This window comes from Microchirus variegatus, assembly GCF_963457635.1.
Source record: "Microchirus variegatus genome assembly, chromosome: 1".
Taxonomy (NCBI): Eukaryota; Metazoa; Chordata; class Actinopteri; order Pleuronectiformes; family Soleidae; genus Microchirus; species Microchirus variegatus.
This window is the reverse complement of record NC_139802.1, coordinates 36,429,621-36,450,064: the sequence shown is the minus strand read 5'-3', so window position 1 is coordinate 36,450,064 and position 20,444 is coordinate 36,429,621. Positions and strand designations below refer to the sequence as shown.

The 20,444-nt window shown below is 42.1% G+C and overlaps 2 protein-coding genes and 1 pseudogene across 5 annotated transcripts; 2 read left to right on the top strand and 1 right to left on the bottom strand.

The window, feature by feature from the left end:
- Positions 1-332: 332 nt before the first annotated feature.
- On the bottom strand, positions 333-13,987 carry usp20 (ubiquitin specific peptidase 20). Of its 3 annotated transcripts, none has more exons than XM_083896815.1 (24): positions 13,898-13,987; positions 13,436-13,540; positions 12,225-12,278; positions 11,800-11,862; positions 11,568-11,708; positions 10,609-10,711; positions 10,341-10,410; positions 10,139-10,252; positions 9,904-10,003; positions 8,343-8,865; positions 8,103-8,252; positions 7,210-7,322; positions 6,848-7,020; positions 5,385-5,479; positions 4,901-4,934; positions 4,756-4,801; positions 4,491-4,671; positions 4,258-4,384; positions 4,000-4,169; positions 2,285-2,366; positions 1,724-1,832; positions 975-1,077; positions 826-894; positions 333-736 (listed from the first exon to the last, which is right to left on the bottom strand). In XM_083896815.1, the coding sequence occupies exons 2-24, from the start codon at positions 13,511-13,513 to the stop codon at positions 579-581; spliced, it is 2,856 nt and encodes a 951-aa protein (XP_083752941.1). In that variant the 5' UTR covers positions 13,514-13,540; positions 13,898-13,987; the 3' UTR covers positions 333-578. The 3 variants fall into 3 exon arrangements, with proteins under 3 accessions (XP_083752941.1, XP_083752943.1, XP_083752942.1); XM_083896817.1 differs by having other exon boundaries at positions 9,925-10,003; XM_083896816.1 differs by having other exon boundaries at positions 13,436-13,543; positions 13,898-13,930.
- A 1,408-nt stretch (positions 13,988-15,395) lies between these two features.
- Positions 15,396-18,329, top strand: LOC310924965 (large ribosomal subunit protein eL8). The gene is made up of 8 exons (XM_083886831.1): positions 15,396-15,434; positions 16,438-16,558; positions 16,758-16,907; positions 17,139-17,279; positions 17,489-17,568; positions 17,771-17,901; positions 18,030-18,099; positions 18,196-18,329. The coding sequence occupies exons 1-8, from the start codon at positions 15,432-15,434 to the stop codon at positions 18,298-18,300; spliced, it is 801 nt and encodes a 266-aa protein (XP_083742957.1). The 5' UTR covers positions 15,396-15,431; the 3' UTR covers positions 18,301-18,329.
- Positions 18,330-18,738: 409 nt separating this feature from the next.
- LOC310939519 (large ribosomal subunit protein eL8-like) lies at positions 18,739-20,257 on the top strand (annotated as a pseudogene). The gene is made up of 5 exons (XR_014593139.1): positions 18,739-18,817; positions 19,015-19,186; positions 19,381-19,521; positions 19,733-19,812; positions 20,043-20,257. The product of XR_014593139.1 is annotated as a large ribosomal subunit protein eL8-like (transcript).
- The last annotated feature ends 187 nt before the right edge of the window (positions 20,258-20,444 follow it).

The following is a 20,444-nucleotide window of genomic DNA, read 5'->3' as shown; positions in this document are numbered from 1 at the left end:
CAGAGGATCAGAGTTATCCATTAAATAAACGATGTGATAGTCAAGTGTCAGTTCAGCTCTCCTGTTTGGGATTCGGCCAAATAAGACGCTGCTACGTTTTAGGTGCTCACAACAAGGCTTCTTCACCAGGGTGCAAATTCCTCAGCTTCTTGTGAGGGCAGAAGTGGAAAATGTGGAATCAGAGGTATACCTGGGTATAATAAAAGTTGAGAAGAAAGTTCAGAACAAGATGAACCCATCTGCGCTCTCAGTTCAAACAGTCTACACTGGATTTACAGATGTTTTACAGCTGGATACTCCTCCTCTTTTATTCGATACTGCATCTTGCTCTTTACTGGCTATAAGGAATTTATGAGTCCACGTGTTTGGCGTACGCAGAGTGGGCGGAAAGGATGGAAGTTCCAAGACGAGCCACAAGCTTTCCATGACCAGGGCTTTCCAGAAAAGTGTTACACATGACTCAAAAGTATGTGCGGAGGGCATTTGGCTTCTCGTGGGGGGATTTACTACGCTTAATACATAAAACACTGTGCAATGTTTCCCGTAAGAAGAGTTTCCAACCTCTCTTTCTCTCCCTCTCAAAGCGCTCTGGTCTCAGCCTCGATTTTCCTCTCTCCGTGAAGGTTGTCGGTGTCCACCGGAGCCACCGTCTGTCTCACTGCGATCTCGGGGCCACCACCATAAATACCCAACAAGTACTGCCATGTCTCCTCTGAGATCTGACCGTAATCTGCACCTGAGGGCAAAAAAACACACAGAAAAACACTCAAGGGACTGCCTGTTTTTGTGTTTTATTCTTTCTTTCTTCCCAGTGCTGAAGCTCACCTTGCTTGAGCTGTACGTGTCCTCCTTTCATCACGCCGATTTTACTGTTGTCGATGGGACCCGGCGGCTCTGAGAGAAGAGAATTAAAACAACCGCGCTGTAAAGATGAACGCGTTGAACGTGATTTGCGTATGCGTGCAGGACCATACCGTTGTCTTTGCCCTTCACAAAACTCTCCCACTCTCTGAACCACTGCATGCTGATACACAGGATCACTGTCGGAGCCTCTTCAGCCTGAAACTCTTTGTTCAGCTGCAGAGAAAGAGAAAGAGAAAACTGCTCATTAAAATACTCAACAACACAAAGAATGGAGGCATGTCGGGTGTCAGCGCTGGTCACGGTCATGTTGGACAACACGCATGTACACTGTCAGGAAACTGGATAAACGAGGAAGATGTCGTTTCTTCCTCATCTGCCATTGATCAGAGTTGCTGTGGTTACTGTGGTATAGGGAATATCTTCTGGCTTTGTGCATCTCTGCAAAGCCAGATTGCACATACGCTCTTAGAAATAAGGGTTCCAAAAGGGTCCTTCTACAAGGGGCTGAGGTTCTACCTGGAACCATTTGCTTCTGAAAAACTTTTTGCCAAAGAAAGGGTTTTTCAAGGGTTCTTGGTAACAGTAATAGTTCTAGTAAGAACCATTTTGACCCAGAGAACCCTTTAAAACCCCTTTCCTGAATAAAGGGTTTTAAAAGGGTTCTTGTTGGAACCCTCCAAAAGGGCTCAAGGTGGAACCTTTATAAAAAAAAGGTTCTACCTGGAGCCTGGAGGACAAGCCGAAGATGGTTCTTATATGGTTCTACTTAGCACTTTTATTTCTAAGAGTGTAGTGTCAACAACTTGAACGTAATCGACACATTTTTAGGGATCGCCGAAATTCCTTTTTGTTCCCTTACCTTGATGAAGGTGTCGATTTCGATTTTCCTACGTTTAGCCAGAGCTTCTATCTCCACCTGACAGATGGCACACATATAAAGGTGGTTGACTGCGGGTCCGCCTCCAAAACTGAGGGCAAATAGACACAAGACATTCAACAGAGAGAATCTAAAACATAAACGCCAAATATAAGACACCAGAAAAAAAACAACAACACTAAGCCTTGTTTTACACCCTTTTTACATCTTCATCTACCCTTTGCAAGGAGTGCAAGTTAATTATGCGACTGCAAGGTTTTTAGCACAGGGTCACACACCTCCATGTGGCATCAGGGAGAGACAAAAGGAAAACCTGACACAAGCCAACTTTGAATTCCCAAAAGGAAGTTCAAAATATTGGTTTTTCACATCTGAGTATTTGAACACTAGAGCAGTGATGTCCAAATGCATGAGACTATTTTAAATGCAATAAAGACAACCTTAAAATATGAAAAAATAATGGAGAGTTATAGAATCAACAAGATTTTAGTTTGCTGAAAAAGTGAGTTATTCACTAAAATGGGCACATATAGCATTATTTACCTGTTGTAAAGGTATTCCCACACATTCTGGGGGACTATCACAACCAGGTCATCTATGTAGTGGTATTTCGTAGGAGGGATCCCTGGAAAGAGATAAAATATGTTGCACATTATTAACTTTCCCGGGCTGTAACGGATACCAGACAGAACATAAACCGGCAAAAATGCATTTTTCATTCCTCCTACACAAAATCCCTAATCTGTGACGTAAATAATGTTTCTGTGGGAGTTTGCCTTGTCTTGTGTTGAAAGGGTGCAATTCCACGAGCTGGAAAAGTCATTGTGTTGCCTCACTAGGACTAACACCAGTCTCTATTGTCAGAAATCAGGAGACGGACTGCTGCAGGGTGTGTTAGCTTGAGGAAAAGGGGATGCAGGCTGAAAGTAAATATAATACTTCCTCATCACAGAGTGGTGGATTGTTAAGGCTTTGGCATTGTGCCCCACTGAGGAAGCTGTGGTTACAGAATCTATGGAATCTGCTTTGGAATGTACAGTATATTTAAATCTTTATTTCAAAACCACCATTTCTCTTTGGCTTTTAGCTGTGTAATTAATTAAATATTCTGTTGTTTGCTGTACTGTGTAGTAAAATTAAACTTAACTTAAGGGACAGGAAATGACATCAACCACAGAGGCTACTGGGTGCTAACACCAGTTAGCGTTTGGAAAAGTGATCATTTGCTGGTTCTAGCAGGCACATTGCAGCCATATATAACATGTATCCACTGGACAGATAAATCCTCTGAGACTGGAAGTTTGTGTAGAACTCTGTACTGCACTGTGGAGCCAAGAAAATATAGAACTTTTCGCGGACTTCCAGTTTTCGGATACCATAGCCCTCCCTGCATTCTCTCGTGTGTTTTACGCGAGACAACAATTCCAGAAATTAGCGCATTGTGACGTCCCAGTGAGCGCGGAAGTCAACATCGTGTGTTTTATCTCCACAAAAACATGAGTGAGTCATCTTTTTTCACACTTCGCCAACTGATAGGACCTCCAGAGTCCCAAATATGAGGATTTAAATTATTAAAAAGTTGGTTTTGCATAATATGGGACCTTGAAAAGTGCTCCATAAATGAAATTTGAGTTGAGTTACGTATACAGTACAAGGATAAAAACACATTTCTTTTGCAGCTGCATGATTTGTTAACAGCGAACGTATCGCAAATGACCGCCTGTACATAGTTTTAATTTTGTGTCCTATTTTTGGACATTGAGAAAAAACTAATTCTTTAGAAATGTGCTTTATACTGTTCAAATTTCAAATTTAACACCCAAAGTCTGGTGTTCATGTACAACTACAGTGTTTTTTGTTGGTTTTTCTTCATCTTAAATTGTTTATACACTAAACTATTTTAACATGCATGAAAGTGGGTGAAAAGCACTTGCTCACAGGATATTCTCTGGCCATTTTATGGTTAAAATAACCATAACCATAAAAAAAAAAAGGATTAATTACAAATGATGAAATTAAAGCTTTCTGTTATCAATTTCTGCTCAAGTTAAAAATAACATGTTACTACATGAGTTACTCTCTCAGCTCCTCCAGAGTCATAAATATAAACCAAAGCCAAAAATATACAGTTTTGTTACTCCCCATGACTTTAAACCCAGTTTAATAAGTCTGTGATTTTTCAACATGATAAGGAAGCATGTTGATGAGAAAAGTGTCGGATAAACATCTTTAAGATACAGTCACGGTATGCAGCTCACCGCCATGCTGACAAAGAAATGTATGGTTGCTGATGGGGCCCGGTTCGGCAAAGGTGTTGAACTTGTTGAGCCATTCTCTGGAGATATAAAACTGCAGCAGACTGGGCTCTTTCATGTTGGCTAAAGCGACCACCTTCTGCCTCTCCCTCACCGACTCCTCGCTGCTTTTCCTGCACAAGTCGGAGAGCGACGAATCATCAGTGGGAGTGGATCAAGTCGAGGCGTTTGAGACTGCCGGGTCTCGCTCACCATGCTCACCTGTAGAACAACACGTACGCCTCGGCATTCTGCACCACTGTCTCGTGGACTTCCGTGACATACTGGTCGTCAAACTCGTACCACTGGCCGTTAATCACGTTCTGACAGTAAGCGATGTAATGCCCACCTGCGGCAAGATAAGAGGAAAGGGGGGCGTTAAGAAAGATGAATCAAAAACGTGTTTGTCGGCAATGTAATAAGGGGAAAAAGGGCCTTAATCAAGCAACTCATACTTCCTGCTGTTCCATGGTGGCAAATGACCGATAGCAGATCATAAGTGGTGACTTGGGACGGACTCTCTTTAGCCAGGAACGGTCGCATGTCGAGGCCCTCCAACGGGAAGGATACGTGACTGTTAATCTTGAATGAATACATGACCTCATGCCGGAAACGTTTTAAGTGAATGCACAGAATCTACAAAGAAAAAGACGAGAAGAGTTGTTGTTGGTCTGACCACAATCAAAAGTAAATATGAGGTTTATGCAATAACAGCCATACCTCAGGGAGTCGCAGCACTTTGCAATATTTGACACCGTTTCTCAGCCTGAAGGGAAACAACGAGGCGTGTAAATGAATGTAAAATATCAAATATTTGTGTTTGAGTATATATGCATAATATGAGTATTTGCGTGCACATACTCACTTTTTACACCTCTCACAGCTGTACATGTTGTCCCCTGAGGAAAAGAATTAACATGAGTGTAACCCCTGACATAATACTCTCTTCATTAACCCTAGAACTCTATCGTTCACATTCAAAACACCATCACTAACGCCGGGTGATTTTTACCCGGGATAATAAATACACCCAATTTAAAAAAAAAAGTACTTGTCATCAAAATATATCAAAACATGACAATACATGACACATTTGAGTAGTTATTTTAAACTGTATCATGTCTAACAAAATGAAAGAAAAGCATCATGAGGGGACCATATAAAAACGCTTCAAAATTACTGGAAAATTAGGAATTTGGGGGAAAAAAAATAATATTAAAAAAAAAAATAATGAAGATGAAAACTTGGTTTTCATGAAAATCATATAAATGTATTTGCTCAGCAATGGTGTTCTAGGGTTAAGAGTAAGTAATTGAAATACGATGCATTGTGGGAATATTATCGTCTACCTTTGAGTTCATCGGCGGCAAAGAAGGCAGCGAGGCAGTCCTCGAGTGTGACCATGGGCCCCCAAAACCAAGTAGGGATACATGAGACTACAAACCTGTTCGAAGACACAACGCAGACCTATTGTCATTGATAACCAACAAGAAACAGGAAGCAAAAGTAAAGTTATGTTACTTTTTTAACTAAAAACAATTCATTTTGCCAACATCTCGGACGCAGACACTAACATTATTCATTTGGTTTTTATCTTATTGATGATCACATGTTGTGCTTGTTAAAGTGGATCCTTTGTTGTATATTATATGATATATATAAGTGTAGGAAGGACTTTAAACAGCATCTATATAAACAGCCCACACAGTGCTGTCGCTCCTATATCAACATGTAAAGGATGAACAAGCCTGAGGCCTAAACTATTACACTACTTGTAACCTGCCTCAGAAACCCCCTCGACAGCCACTGAGTGACGGCATTGAGCACTGTTATGACGAAGGTGAGGCTCTGAAAATTGCATGCCAACACTTTCTCCTGAGATCCTGAGAGGGTGATACGAGGAGCTGAACTTTCTCAGGAAGAGAATGAGTGATGAGATTCCTGATGAATTCTTGAGACCAGACCAGACCGGAGGCCTGTTTATGTGCAACAAAACAAACCGAGGGCACGCGCAGATCTGCAAGCCCTCGCACGCATCACTGACAGCAGCTTCCTTGGCTTCAAATGTGATCTCCACAGCCACACATGCAGCCTTATTAGGAGAAATATCATGATCAAACTTGCCTATTTTCTCTGTAAGACTCCTACCTTGAGTCAAAATGAGACATGATCACAAAGATTCCTTTCTACTGGATTCATGTGCATTTCTCGAGATCACACTGACTCATTTGCAAACTGATGCAACCGCGTTTCCTCAACTCCATTTTTGCAGGTCCATTTAGTTAGGGTTTATTGGCAGAAAAAAGGGTGCATTCACACCAGCCGTTCTTAATCAAACCCTCGTTCGTTGGGGAGGAAGGGGACTACAGTGCAGGGCATTGTGGGTAAACCAAAACATACACACGTGTAGAACGACAGCCGGGAGAAATGGCTAAGTCCATTGTTGCAGCTTATATGTGTTGTATGTTCACATAAAACTAAATAAAAACCCAAGACTGATAAAATTTGATGTTTTGCTCTTACGTGTTCTCCTTCAATAATTCTTGATGCAGCGCCACCTCAGGCGAGGAGGAGAATTTATTCAAAAGTCTGGCTTTTAGATGTGAAAATTACCTAAACCTATACTGTTGTAGGTTTTATGTAGAATAAGCCTTTTATATGTATGTACTTTAGGCGAGAGGGCAACATTTTCCATATTGCAACCAAACAAGAATAAGGAGAAATGTTATCATGTTATATAATGTTTTTATATGACATGTAATGCGTATGAAAAAGGGCTGTACAGATAAGATTAACATGACCATCCACTGACCGGCGTATGGAATCCATGATGTAGGTGATCCAGCCTTGCGAGCCGTAAGTGTCAGGACAAACACCCGTCTTGACTGGGAGGTTTTGATGGATGGAGGAGTGGAGCTTGGCCAAGTCCTCTTTACCGGGTATAGGGAGGGACAAGTCCTGGAAGGTTTCTACTGTGTTGGACACCTGTCACACATTCAGAGAATTGACACCGTGTGTCCCGGTCAGGACAAAGATCTACACATGACATACTTTCTCCTAAAGTCCCTGCCAAACAAAAAAAACCCATGTTATTTACAAAGTAATATTCTGTGTCCTCTGAACAAAAATGAAAGTAGCCTCCTCTGGTGTCTAAACATGTGAAGTGCAGCTCACTCTGTCGCAGGTTAGACACTGGACCAGGCTGAGAATGGAGCCGTCAAAGATGTCGGAGATCACGCTGCGATAGTGGGACTGCTTTTTCTTCCTGGCACTGAGCAGCAGTTGAGCTGGGAAGAGACATCACAAGCAAGCACGGAACACATTTAATGCTGTTGATGTTATCTGACACGCAAGGTTGTCGTTCTCTGGGATTCTGCTTTAAAGGAGCCAACGTTTGGCGCTATGACGTCTCTACTCGTGTGACTCGTGAGAATCTTTCATACCTATATTGGAAATCAAATGAATGAGTGATGAGTGCAATAAGCTTGAGGTAGCATGCCGTGTGTATTGTTCCTCACCATCTCTCATCAGAGTTGCAGCTTCCTTTATTTATGTCATTCACTTCCTGAGCAAGTGATTGGCCATTGTATTTCCATTTTTTTGGTTGCATATCCACACTCTGATCATCAAACACACTCCAACACACCATGTGTGACCCTAACCCTGACAGCTTTAGTCCTGAGTGATCTGATCACTGGCTCGTACAACAAGTACACATCTGAACACCCACAGTCCGTCCTCCATCCTGCACGTGTCCTCAGATCTGATGACAGAAATGACATTCAGAGGTGGTCTGAGGACACGAGGACTCTGCTTTCCTGATCTGCATGGATGAAATCAATTCTCAGGACAGATCAGAGACCATCAGACACATCCACAGTCCGACTCGTCACTTCGTTCTAGCAAACAGTCAAAATGTCGGTGTGTATTTGAATAGAGGCCAGGGACGCTAGATATGATCTGTGGTTCACATGTGATCGGAACACTGAGGACAGATCTGAGCGGGGTCTAAACTTGTTATTGCTGCCAAAGGCTTGTCTTATCAAACCCCCGTGATGTTTCCTCACCTTTTTTGAAAGAATACACGGGTCCTGCAGAGCGAAGCGGGCTTGAGCGAGGCGGACTGGAGGACAGTTTGGTGTGCAGCTCCTGAAGTGTTCGCACAGGACTGCAGGGAGTGGACTGCGGCTGAGTCATTGATGCTTCATTGTCGGGCTCTATATATGTGACATATGAATATAATACATATACATTTAGAGAGGCTTTGTGGATTTTAATTTGTAAATCTTGTGAGAAAGTGACTTTACCTGCTGAGTTGATGCCTTGGCCTGGTCCTGTATTAGACGCCTGGTTATTGTCTTGGTTTTGAACCTCAGTGTTTGGAGTTGGTGGCGACTCCTCTTCCTCGCCCCTCTCTGGAACCTCCTCCTCCTCCTCCTCCTCCGCAGCCGCTGTATCCACATCAGCGTCCTCATCCATCTCTTGCAAGCCTCCGTTAAGCGACGAGCCGGACACTCTTTGCTCCTTCAGCCTCTCCTTCTCGGAGATGACCCCGCCGGGACTGACATCCACCAGCCCCACAGCCGGTGACCTCACTCCGTCACACTCGTCCTGCACAAGCAGCTCACTGTCACCCACGCTTCCTCCCTCACCCCGGTCACTGCTGGAGCCCGAGTCGCACGACAGGAACTCGTCCTCGGACGGCGAGCGGTCGCCATCCCTTCTGTCCTCGCCGTCGCTACTGTCGCCGCTCATGCTGCACTCCGTCAGCGGCTCCTTCAGCTCCTCGTGTAACTGGTCCATCAGACAGCGGAGGAACTCCTGAGTGTCCTGTCGCACAAAAAGCACATAACGTGAAGCACCAAATGGTGGGTGAATCATATGGCTACAGACACAAGTGTAAATGGGTAACAGACAGATGTCTTTAAGCTCGACAACACAAGAGGATTGTAGGAGAAATATATGAACGTAGTGATGTCAATTTGACTATTTTTCTTACATTCCCACACTTCTGTGATCAGTGCCTTTTTAGTAGTGATATAAAGTAGCAATAATTGAGCAGAAGTCACCAAATAGAGCGTTTTTCTTTTCTTTTTGTTCATAAAAACGAGCAAAGTGAACACAACTTCAGAATCTTGCCTAGGTTGTGCTGAAAAAAAGGATATAAGACATTATATGTGACTTTCTTATGGCCTCTGTAAATACTGTATGTTTTAACATAGTAATGATCATTTTGATCCTTGTTACTTGTGTTTTTCCTGTTTTATTTTTTGATATACGTCCCATATGTGAAGATATTTTGATTAACACTAATACATTCACACAGTGCTCCACATGTCAGTGTCCAGTGACAACAGCTTTCCTTCCTTCTTTGAAAGCTAAATATGCATTTCAACAACCGCACGTCGTCCCATGTTCTGTCACATTGCCCAATTCATCGAGCATTTCTGCTCGTAAAACTATTGTTCCCGATTAATGAAGCAAACTGCAGCAATTGCATGTGATGTTAGTATGATTTATGGAACAAGCATGGACTTTGTAACATATAACACACATGCAAAGTGAACGGACAAGTAGCAGTCTGCATATCCATAGATGTGACCCTGCTGTGCTTCTATCAATCTCTAGTGTAAATGATCAATAAGTCACTCATTAGTATGATTATTACCAGAGAAAAGCATGACTATATCAGTCCTTTCCTTCATTTCCTCTATGGACTAAAAACATCTCTAGGTTTGTCTTGATTCTTATGATAAAAATAATAATAAAAACAATGAAGAATATTCACCCAAAGCTGATACAATCATCACAGGGTTTTACATTTGAAAACACAGTGTTAAGATGTCGTGTGATACCAGATGTAGTTACCTGCTGGCTGCTTGCCCCTACCTGCTGAGCGTAACCGCGGAACATGGGGTTTACGAGTTTGATGCCGTGAGACAGACTGGTAGGGACAACGTAGCTGGGCCTGAGAAAGGAAAACAGCCATGGGAGACATTTTACTCAAGATCATTTCATATTACAGTTTTAATTTAGTACACATTGGATTAGTTTTTGGTCTGCTATTGAAAAAAATCTGCCTGGAATTCCATTGTTTTCTTACCGTTTTTTATGCCAGAGTTCTGAGATGAGTTTCTGGTAGCTCTTAGAGAGAGCAGGCTTCTTATCAGTGCGGACCAATCCACTGCAGTCCAGGAAGTACTGAGTGAGAGGTGGACTGGTCCAGGTAAGAGACAAACATTTAAGTGTTTAAATATTAAAAACACAGACAAGAGAGACCCTCATCTACAGTAAATGGACCTCACCAGTTGGACAGGGCTTGAAGAGCAGCATTCATGTAGCAGGAGTTTCCGATGTTTTTCATTCCAGTCAAGCCTAAAAACAACAGTAGAAACCAGAATTAGGGTCTTTTATTGAGTGAGTAAGTGTCAAACCACCAATGCGTGCATTAAATACAGCAACTGTGACCTAATTATGCGAGCTCTGGAGATGAATGTATGAACATAATAACATGAGTCTGTTTGGAGAGGATTTAAACTGTTTAAGAAGAAGAAGAAAACAGATGATTTGTACCTCTGGGTTTTAGCTCATCCTCCTCCGACTCTGAACCTTCTTCCTCTGCCACAGCGATGGGTACTGCCTTCAGTGGGCGACTCACAGGCTGAGGAGCTCCTTCCTGTGAAAATGATTAAAAGATACTATGAAAATGAAGGAGACAATTTGAAATCGCATGCCTCGTCCTTATAGTTTTAACTCTTTTGTGTCCAAACTCAACATGCAGGATATTCTTCCACAATATTAAAGTCGGATTGACAATACACGATGATAATATCAAATATTCCAACTCTGGATCTTCAAAACAACGATGGCCATATATTCCTCAAAGGTCCAACACAAAATAATTACTTTTCAACACTTTAAATTTAACTCAACATGCCATCATAGTGGTCGATAAACTGTTCCACAGGTGCAACCGGACAGTAAATAAGCCACACTCTTAGAAATAAGGGTTCCAAAATGGTCCTTCTACAAGGGCTGAGGTTCTACCTGGAACCATTTGCTTCTGAAAAACCCTTTCCTGAAGAAAGGTTTTTTCAAGGGTTATTGGTAACACTCATGGTTCCAGTAAGAACCATTTAAAACCCCTTTTCTGAATAAAGGGTTTTAAAAGGGTTCTTGGTGGAACCCTCCAAAAGGGTTTCAGAAGGTTCTAGCTGGAGCCAAAAAGGGTTGTCCTATGAGGACAAGCTGAAGAACCTTATATGGTTCTACTTAGCACTTTTATTTCTAATAGTGCACAGAAATGATAACATAGAGGAATACAGAGAGTCTTTTGGACCTGGTAGAATCAGTACTGTGTGAACTCATTTGACAATGGTTTAAATGTCTATTTGAGAGTTACATACTACAGCTTTACAGCGCTCTGTCATAAAACATGATTTACAACCTAACATTTGCATGTATTTCTGCTTTTTCTGGGCGCCACATGCAGAAAACAAACAAGAAGTGACCTCGTGGGGGGGTGGTTTTACCTGCTCTGTAGCTTTACAGTGATGGGGAGCACAAGGTACAGGCACCAGGGCAGGCCGGTGCTCCAGAAACACCTCCCTCTCACACACATAACACCAGATTCTGAACGTTGTCAGGTTCACGGTCAGGTTGTGCCTTTTAGACTAAAGGAAACACACACACACATACACATCAGCGAATCCAATGGGAACTTGTACACGTTTGCAAAATTGACAATTTCGGTCGGTGATTTACCTGTGCATGCAGGGTACTGTGGTCAGAGAAAGACTCCCCACAGCCAACATATGGGCAATCATTCTACAGAGGAGAAATGCTGTGTTAGATAATATCTGTATCACTATCTGACTTGACAGCTAAGAGTAAATGCTTCACTGTGAGGTGTCATTCAAAACATAAAAATCATAGCTGCAATTGCACACTGCATACGTGCTTGCACGAGTGCAGAGAGAGGAGATGCTCTTATAATTACATTGTGTCCTCACATCATCTACTACTTATAAAGCATTTACCTACAGGCCCTTCATGTCTCAAATAATTTATGAGCGGTGCTGTCGTCATCATTTACGCAAGAGCACGCACACGCTAAACCCACAAAATTGCCTCTGACGTTTATGAAAAATGCCAAACTCAGAGGAAGGGATTTGGATCCTTGACTTTACCTGCAGACAGGCCCACAGGTTAGGACCACCTGCTCCACATGACTGGCAGGTTCCCTGCAGCAAGTAGAGGTGAACATGAGAGGGGGGAATAATCAAGCATAATATGTTCTTGCAGGCGCACACATGCACATGCACATTTTTAATGTTTTCACTCTTATGTCAGTGAACTCATATATTTAACATTAGACCGATGGACAAAAGGCTGCTACTACTGGACATCTGCACCTTCATATCAATGCACAAGCTGCACATGTCCTTAAATGCAACATTTTACATTCATGGGTTATGTTCAGAGGGCCACGCTGTTGTTGTTGTAGTGGTTAGCACGATTGCCTTTGCAGCAAGAAGACCCAGGTTTGCAACCCAGTCGGAACAAGGAGCCTTTCTGAATGGAGTTTGCATGTTCTCCCCATGTGTGCATGGGTTTTCTCCAGCATTCTCTGGCTTCCTCTCACTGTCCAAAAACATGCAGATTTGGGGATTGGGCAAATTGGACACTCTAAATAGAGAGTGGATGGTTAGGGTCATCTGAAATTGGCACCAGCGCCCGCCACGGCCCCCATGTGGAGGATAAAGTGGGACAAGATATCTCATTTTATATTATATGATATTTTATTCCTATATACACATTCATTGGCCACTTTTATTGTAATACCTCAATAACTACCCATTAATACAAATAATGTAGTAACTCAATGCATCAAAATAGATAAAGGGAGATTTTAAAAAAAAGATGATTTGAGTGGCTTTGTTGTTGGTGCCAGATCACTGATGATCTCATGGGATTTTCACACACACGCATAATCATCTCTGGGGGTTCACAGAGAATGATTGGGAAAAAGAAAAACAATCCAGTGAGTGGCAGTTGTCTCTGGGTGAAAGATGACCAGATTGGTTTGAAACACGCAAATCTTTGACGCAGGTACAGTAGGCTGCTGCAGCAGCAGAGGCAGCAGAGGGCCTGACTGGACACTCTCTCTATTACAGTAAGTACACTTAAGGAAGTGTAGTTGGTGAGTGGGTATGTGAGGAAATATGATCTATAACATTTAGGGGCTGGTCTGGGATCTGAACGTCCATGAAAAGAAATAAAGGTATTAGGTTTTGTGTACATTTGGTGACTGTTGTTCGACTGCGGTAGTCATCTGTTATCTATCTATCTATGAATCACACTGTGCATTGTAGTTATTGCAAATGAATGAAAAACCCACCTTGGATTTGTGGAGGAGGTCCTCTTTGGTTACCTCTCCTATGGAGTCCAGGTGGGGGCAAAGGTCTTGTTCAGCCATAGCTACTCACCGTCTTCAGAAAGATGTCTGCTGATGTGACAGAGCAATAATAACAACAGTGTTGTAAATGCACAGAAGCTAAGAAAAATAATACACAGGAGCTGCAGTGCACACACACACACACACACACACACACACACACACACACACACACACACACACACACACCCACATCACATGCTCTTCAACTCTGACGTCTAGAAACGGGACACTTAATGTCAGAGACACATTATGTTTTTCTTTATAAAACCACAGAATAACGTGACAACTGTGCAGAATGAGAGGCCTAATGTTTACTAACACGACAGCTCAGAAAACATCCCCCTGCAGCAGCAGCTGAAGCAGCCGTGACAACAGCGACTGCCGTGAATGACTCGTACTAACCCACAAGAAGCAGCTGCCGCAGCGATCACAGCTCTTCTTTTTCATTCCCCCTCAGTGTCGCGTACTGGCTGACGATCGACTGCTAGCAAGACACCTCCGAAGCCGAGGCGAGCCGAGCCGAGCCGAGCCGAGATACGCGATACACCGGCCCACCATCCCCTAACAACTCCCCCTACCAACCAACCACAGCGGCAGCAGGGCCGAGCACAGCCGCGATGTCGCGCTCTGAAGCGGTCACCCGGCACCAAAGTGGGTCGCCGTTCGCGGGAGCGCGCTTAACTTTTTAAAGCTGTACTGCCCCATTTGTGCGACGTTATTTAATCGATTAGTATCTATTAAACTATTTATTATTCGTGTTAGTGTTTTGGTGGATTAAAACAATGTTTCTTTTCATCGTTTTAAATGTGTGTTTTCCTAATTTCTTTTCTCCATACAACAAATAAATCATTAAACAATAGGTATTTTATTTTGGCAGTTTATAATTAACAATGTCAGAACAGCATACAACTATATAAAACTACATAGCACATATAAAATAGCACATTTTTAATAAGCAAGTTAATATTTTTATTGTGTATAATGTGCCTACCAGAACAGTAAACCCAATATATAAGCCCAAAACTACATTTTATTTTGTAAATTACAGTAAATCAGAACAATACAAGACTGAATTATGTACAGGTATTGTTATTATGACTGTGTACAACAGTGACTGACTTGAAGAAGAACAGCAGACGGGGGGACAGTAATACGGCTTTAAGAGACTGCGCGCGTTCCCGTGGAGGGAGATCAGTTTGTGACGGACGAACACTTTTGGGTGTGACACCAACACGGCACGACGCAAGGAACGACGACGTAGAGGACGTAGAAGAATACGTAGAGGAGGAACGTCAGCCTCACACATCTAATCCACTGATAATGAATAATCGTTATTTAATTAATTATTTCATTAATCACGTGTATGATTAAATTCTGTACACATTTCTAATTTGGCTAAGCAAGAATTATGTGTAACAAACAATAAAGTCTGTCTAAAGGTCTAAAGAAGTGTATTTACTTTGAGTGAGTCATGTTGTCATAATAAGCTCAAATGAATAATTCATGAAATAAAAATAAACATTTGAGAAATTAATCTTAAAAAGCTTATTATTACTGCATTATTGTTAATAAAATTGTTGTAAATTAATTAGGTGACTTTCCTAAAATGGTATCATAATTGATGCTATGTAAAGCTATGTGTTATACTTTAAAATAGTATTGTAATTCCTGTTTTTCTAATCTTTTTATTATTATTATTATTAATTTTATTTGTTTACTTTACGTTCATATTGAGAATGTCGTAGATTGTACATAAACATGGTACAACCGATTCCGAATCAGCTTTCTTCTTTTTAAAACTATAAACCTGGAGCAGACAAGCGGCTGTGACAGCTGATTCCAGGTCGGTGATTGGGAGTTCACGTACTCACGCCGCAAGCCTCGCGGTATTAAGGCTACCCAGAATCCCTCGTTCCTCCTTTCTGCCTGAACCGACATGGTGGGTACATAGCTGTTTCTTCTTCGGAGCAATCCTTTCTGTTTTATCCGTCTACATCCTTGTCCTCATGCTTATCTATTCATTGTAAAATGTTGTTATAGATTTTGTGAAGCATGTCGTTGCATATAATGTCAATATTTTTCTTCGATGTCGTGGTGTTTTGGGTTTAAACTTTGTTGAAGTGACACAAGTGTAGCCGGTACTAGTAGCACTGTGGCTGCCCTGTAAGAAGCTAAAGCTAACGTTGATGAACACGCTGGGTTTGGACAATTTTTAAACTTTACCAGTTTTCCTTCTTATGTAAACGCTCGTTTCTTTACAGTAGCCTATAATGAACGTGCTCTCTTAGGAGGCAGAAAAAGACCACAGCTGTATCTTGGTGGGATTTGAATGTGTCCGGTTGGTTTAGTTAGCCGGTGGTGTTGCGTGAATGGGCCCCATTATCGTATCTCCATATTCGCATCTTGTATTTAATCCACGTCAATGGCGTTACATGTGATTAATGTTCAGGTTCGGTTTGTTTACTGCGGTTGCATTAATGAGGACTCCAGCCTAAGTTTGGGGGCTCCTCTATATGACTAACAGTAGCGTATACTGATGTGTAGCAGGATGTTACTTGTGTTTGCTAATGCTATTGACGCACTGGTTTTTGCCTTAACACCCACGCACTAGATTTGACTTTTTAAATGATTTGTGTACCAAACAGTTATGGAAACTGTAATCAGAGGATGCGAATCAGCACAAAGGATCAAAGTTAAAGCCAGGATCCAATCAAACATGGGTACTATTTAAACTGCTCGTAAATGCAGATTTAACAAACAAAATGTTATGTTTTTGTCTCTACTCGCATCACATTTCATATATTGAAAGATGCGATGTGATGCCTTGAGATATTAGTATGTTAATTAATACTTAATTGGTATTTTAAAATTAAGTTTTATATCAAAAGTACTTGTTTTAAATTACTAATCTTAACATGGTCTCTCTTTCTTCTCTCTGACAGCCTAAGGGAAAGAAGGCTAAGGGGAAGAAGGTGGCACCTGCCCCTTCTGTGGCCAAGAAACATGAGGCCAAGAAAGTTGTGAACCCCCTTTTTGAGAAGAGGCCAAAGAACTACGGCATCGGTGAGTAGCCCCTCGGTGGCATTTTTGTAGTACTAGTGACCAATAATGGTGCAGATGATGTAACGGAATATTTGCTATCTTAACAACACTGAAGACATATTTCCCACCAAGATCGCTGATGCACTTAAGTTTATAAACACTTTTTTTCCTTATTTGAAGTTGGATGCTCAATATATTTTTATTTTATCCATCACCACAGGCCAGGATATTCAGCCCAAGCGTGATTTGACACGTTTTGTGAAATGGCCTCGTTACATCCGCCTGCAGAGGCAGCGCTCCATCCTCTACAAGCGTCTGAAGGTTCCCCCTGCAATCAACCAGTTCACCCAGGCTCTGGACCGCCAGACTGGTAAGTTTCCTCAGGCTTTTGGACATGCAGTTGGTCAAACCAGTATTTGGAAGATCATGAAAATACCATTGTTACTTTGAAAATGATGTGAAGAATATTTGCTATCTTATCAGCCATGCTGACATCCCACCAAGATCACTGATTCAGCTACCTGAAATATGGTTTACTACTTTCTTTGAACCGAGTCAGTTACTCGAATAGTGACACAATTTTTATTGTTTTTCTTCGCAGCCACACAGCTGTTCAAGCTGGCCCACAAGTACAGGCCAGAGACCAAGCAGGAGAAGAGGCAGAGGCTGTTGGCCCGTGCTGAACAGAAGGCTGCTGGAAAGGGAGATACCCCAACCAAGAGGCCCCCTGTCCTTCGTGCAGGTAAATTGGAAGCTAGTGTGCCACTAGGACCTGTTGCACACTCGTTCTTACATAATTTGGCCTGTATGCAGTGATGATTTGAATTTCTTCACCTGATGAACCGTGATGGTATTGAGCTTTTTAACCCTGAGCATTGGCCAGAAAATGAAAAATGTAACTCAAAGAAGTTTGGTCTTAAGTTTGAGTTTAAAATCTCCATTTGCTTTCAGGCGTAAACACCGTCACTTCCCTGGTGGAGAGCAAGAAGGCCCAGCTGGTCATCATCGCCCACGATGTGGATCCGATTGAGGTGGGTTTATGTATTTGATAGCACAGTTCATTGTGGAAAATGGTCGTTGGCAATGATGTTTGAATTTCTTCACCTGATGAACCTTGATGGTATTTGAGCTTTTTAACCCTGAGCAAGTGACCACACAATAACATGTTTTTCAAATATGACAATGGGTTGGTGTTTTCCTTCCAATACTAACATTTTTCTGGTCCCTCTGCAGCTTGTCGTTTTCCTGCCGGCTCTGTGCCGCAAGATGGGTGTCCCATACTGTATTATCAAGGGCAAGGCAAGACTGGGCAGACTGGTGCACAGAAAGACATGCACATCAGTCGCCTTCACACAGACTAACCCGTGAGTATAAAGTTCCAAATGCAAGGTGACGATTTAACCTGTGTCGTGGCACGGAGTTGGATGATGGAATGAAGTTTCTTACTTGAAATAGTAAAACAATATTGTAAAATGATTTTGTTTGTTTACAGCGAGGATAAAGGTGCACTTGCCAAGCTTGTGGAAGCCATCAAGACCAACTACAATGACCGATACGAGGAGGTATGGATTCTTTATTCACTATTGAATGTCTGTCAACCCAATATTTCATACTGGAGACGAGTGGCACCATTCTAATTTTTTGCAAACTTGTTCCAGATCCGTCGTCACTGGGGAGGCGGCATCATGGGACCCAAGTCCACAGCCCGCATCGCCAAGCTGGAGAAGGCAAAGGCCAAGGAATTGGCTACCAAGCTTGGTTAAATTGTTTGGAATAAAAAATGTATGTCCTACTAGAATGTCTTGTTCGTATTTGTTAAACGGTGCATGCTATTTCAGCTTTAAATTCATTTGAAGATTAAGATGTCAGCTATGAGGGAAAATAATCTGAACTGATTTGATGGTTAAAATAGAGCAAATTGTTGGCATGTTAATAGTGGTACAGTCCATTATTTGATGAGTATATTGCTCAGACTGAAGCCACATCTAAAATTTGAAGTAGAATATTTAGAAGATGCAATTTAATGGGTTTGAAAACAAGGCCTAAATTAAACACTTCCCTTGTCCAGATTCAAATTAACCTGAACTGAGTAAATGCAAATTTGAGGTGTGGGTCAAGATGTCAATGCGGGTTGTCCTGTTAAAATTGTGATTCCTTAATCGGATAGAAATGCTTTCTTTGAGGGATAAAAAATTTACAAAAACGTGGCTCCTGCCCCTTCTGTGGCCAAGAAAGTTGTGAACCCCCTTTTTGAGAAGAGGCCAAAGAACTGCGGCATCGGTGAGTAGCCCCTCGGTGGCATTTTTGTAGTACCAGTGACCTATAATGGTGCATATGATGTAACGGAATATTTGCTATCTTAACACTGAAGACTTTTTTTCCCACCAAGATCGCTGATGCACTTAACTTTGTAAACCTTTTTTTTCCTTATTTGAAGTTGGATGCTCAATATATTTTTATTTTATCCATCACCACAGGCAAGGATATTCAGCCCAAGCGTGATTTGACACGTTTTGTGAAATGGCCTCGTCACATCCGCCTGCAGAGGCAGCGCTCCATCCTCTACAAGCGTCTGAAGGTTCCCCCTGCAATCAACCAGCCAGACTGGTAAGTTTCCTCGGGCATTTGGACATGCAGTTGTTCAAACCAGTATTTGGAAGATCATGAAAATACCATTGTTGCTTTGAAAATGATGTGAAAAAATATTTGCTATCTTATCAGCCATGCTGACATCCCACCAAGATCACTGATTCAGCTACCTGAAATATGGTTTACAACTGTCTTTGAACTGAGTCAATTACGAGAATAGAGTGTGACACAATTTTTATTGTTATTCTTCGCAGCCACACAGCTGTTCAAGCTGGCCCACAAGTACAGGCCAGAGACCAAGCAGGAGAAGAGGCAGAGGCTGTTGGCCTGTGCTGAGCAGAAGGCTGCTGAAAAGGGAGATACCCCAACCAAGAGGCCCCCTGTCCTTCGTGCAGGTAATTTGGAAGCTAGTTTGCCACTAGGAGCTGTGTTGCACACTCATTCCTATGTAATTTGGCCTGTATGCAGTGATGATTTGAATTTCGTCACCTGATGAACCGTGATGGTATTGAGCTTTTTAACCCTGAGCATTGGCCAGAAAATGAAAAATGTAACTCAAAGAAGTTTGGTCCAAAGTTTGAGGTTAAAATCTCCATTTGCTTTCAGGTGTAAACACCGTCGCTTCCCTGGTGGAGATCAAGAAGGCCGAGCTGGTCATCATCGCCCACGATGTGGATCCAATTGAGGTGGGTTTATGTATTTGATAGCAGTGGAACCTTCCACTGCACTACATTAGGTACAGTTATTGTGGAAACTGTCATAGGCAATGATGTTTGAATTTCTTCACCTGATGAACCTTGATGGTATTTGAGCTTTTTAACCCTGAGCAAGTGACAACACAATAACATGTTTTTCAAATATGACAATGGGTAGGTGTATTCCTTCCAATACTAACATTTTTCCGGTCCCTCTGCAGCTTGTCGTTTTCCTGCTGGCTCTGTGCCGCAAGATGGGTGTCCCATACTGTATTATCAAGGGCAAGGCAAGACTGGGCAGACTGGTGCACAGAAAGACATGCACAAACTTGTTCCAGATCCGTCATCACTGGGCAGGCGGCAACATGGGACCCAAGTCCACAGCGCCAAGCTGGAGAAGGCAAAGGCCAAGGAATTGTCTACCGAGCTTGGTTAAATTGTTTGGAATAAAAAATGTATCTTACTAGAATGTGTTCGTTATTAAACGATGCATGCCATTTCAGAAGTAAGTCCATTTGAAGATATCGGCTGTGGGGAAAATAATCTGAACTGACTTGATGGTTAAAATAGAGCAAATTGTTGGCATGTTAATAGTGGTACAGACAATCATGTGATGAGTGTAT

Excerpts from the sequence above, each read along its gene's own strand:
- usp20 (XM_083896815.1), bottom strand. The coding sequence starts at position 13,513 with ATGGCTGAACAAGACCTTTGCCCCCACCTGGACTCCATAGGAGAGGTA. Across the intron at positions 4,170-4,257 it reads GCGTACGTGTTGTTCTACAG|GAAAAGCAGCGAGGAGTCGG; the intron begins GTGAGCATGGTG and ends CGACTTGTGCAG. Across the intron at positions 2,367-3,999 it reads ATTTCTTTGTCAGCATGGCG|GGATCCCTCCTACGAAATAC; the intron begins GTGAGCTGCATA and ends ATCTCTTTCCAG.
- LOC310924965 (XM_083886831.1), top strand. Across the intron at positions 17,569-17,770 it reads ACGATGTGGATCCGATTGAG|CTTGTCGTTTTCCTGCCGGC; the intron begins GTGGGTTTATGT and ends GTCCCTCTGCAG. Across the intron at positions 17,902-18,029 it reads GCCTTCACACAGACTAACCC|CGAGGATAAAGGTGCACTTG; the intron begins GTGAGTATAAAG and ends GTTTGTTTACAG.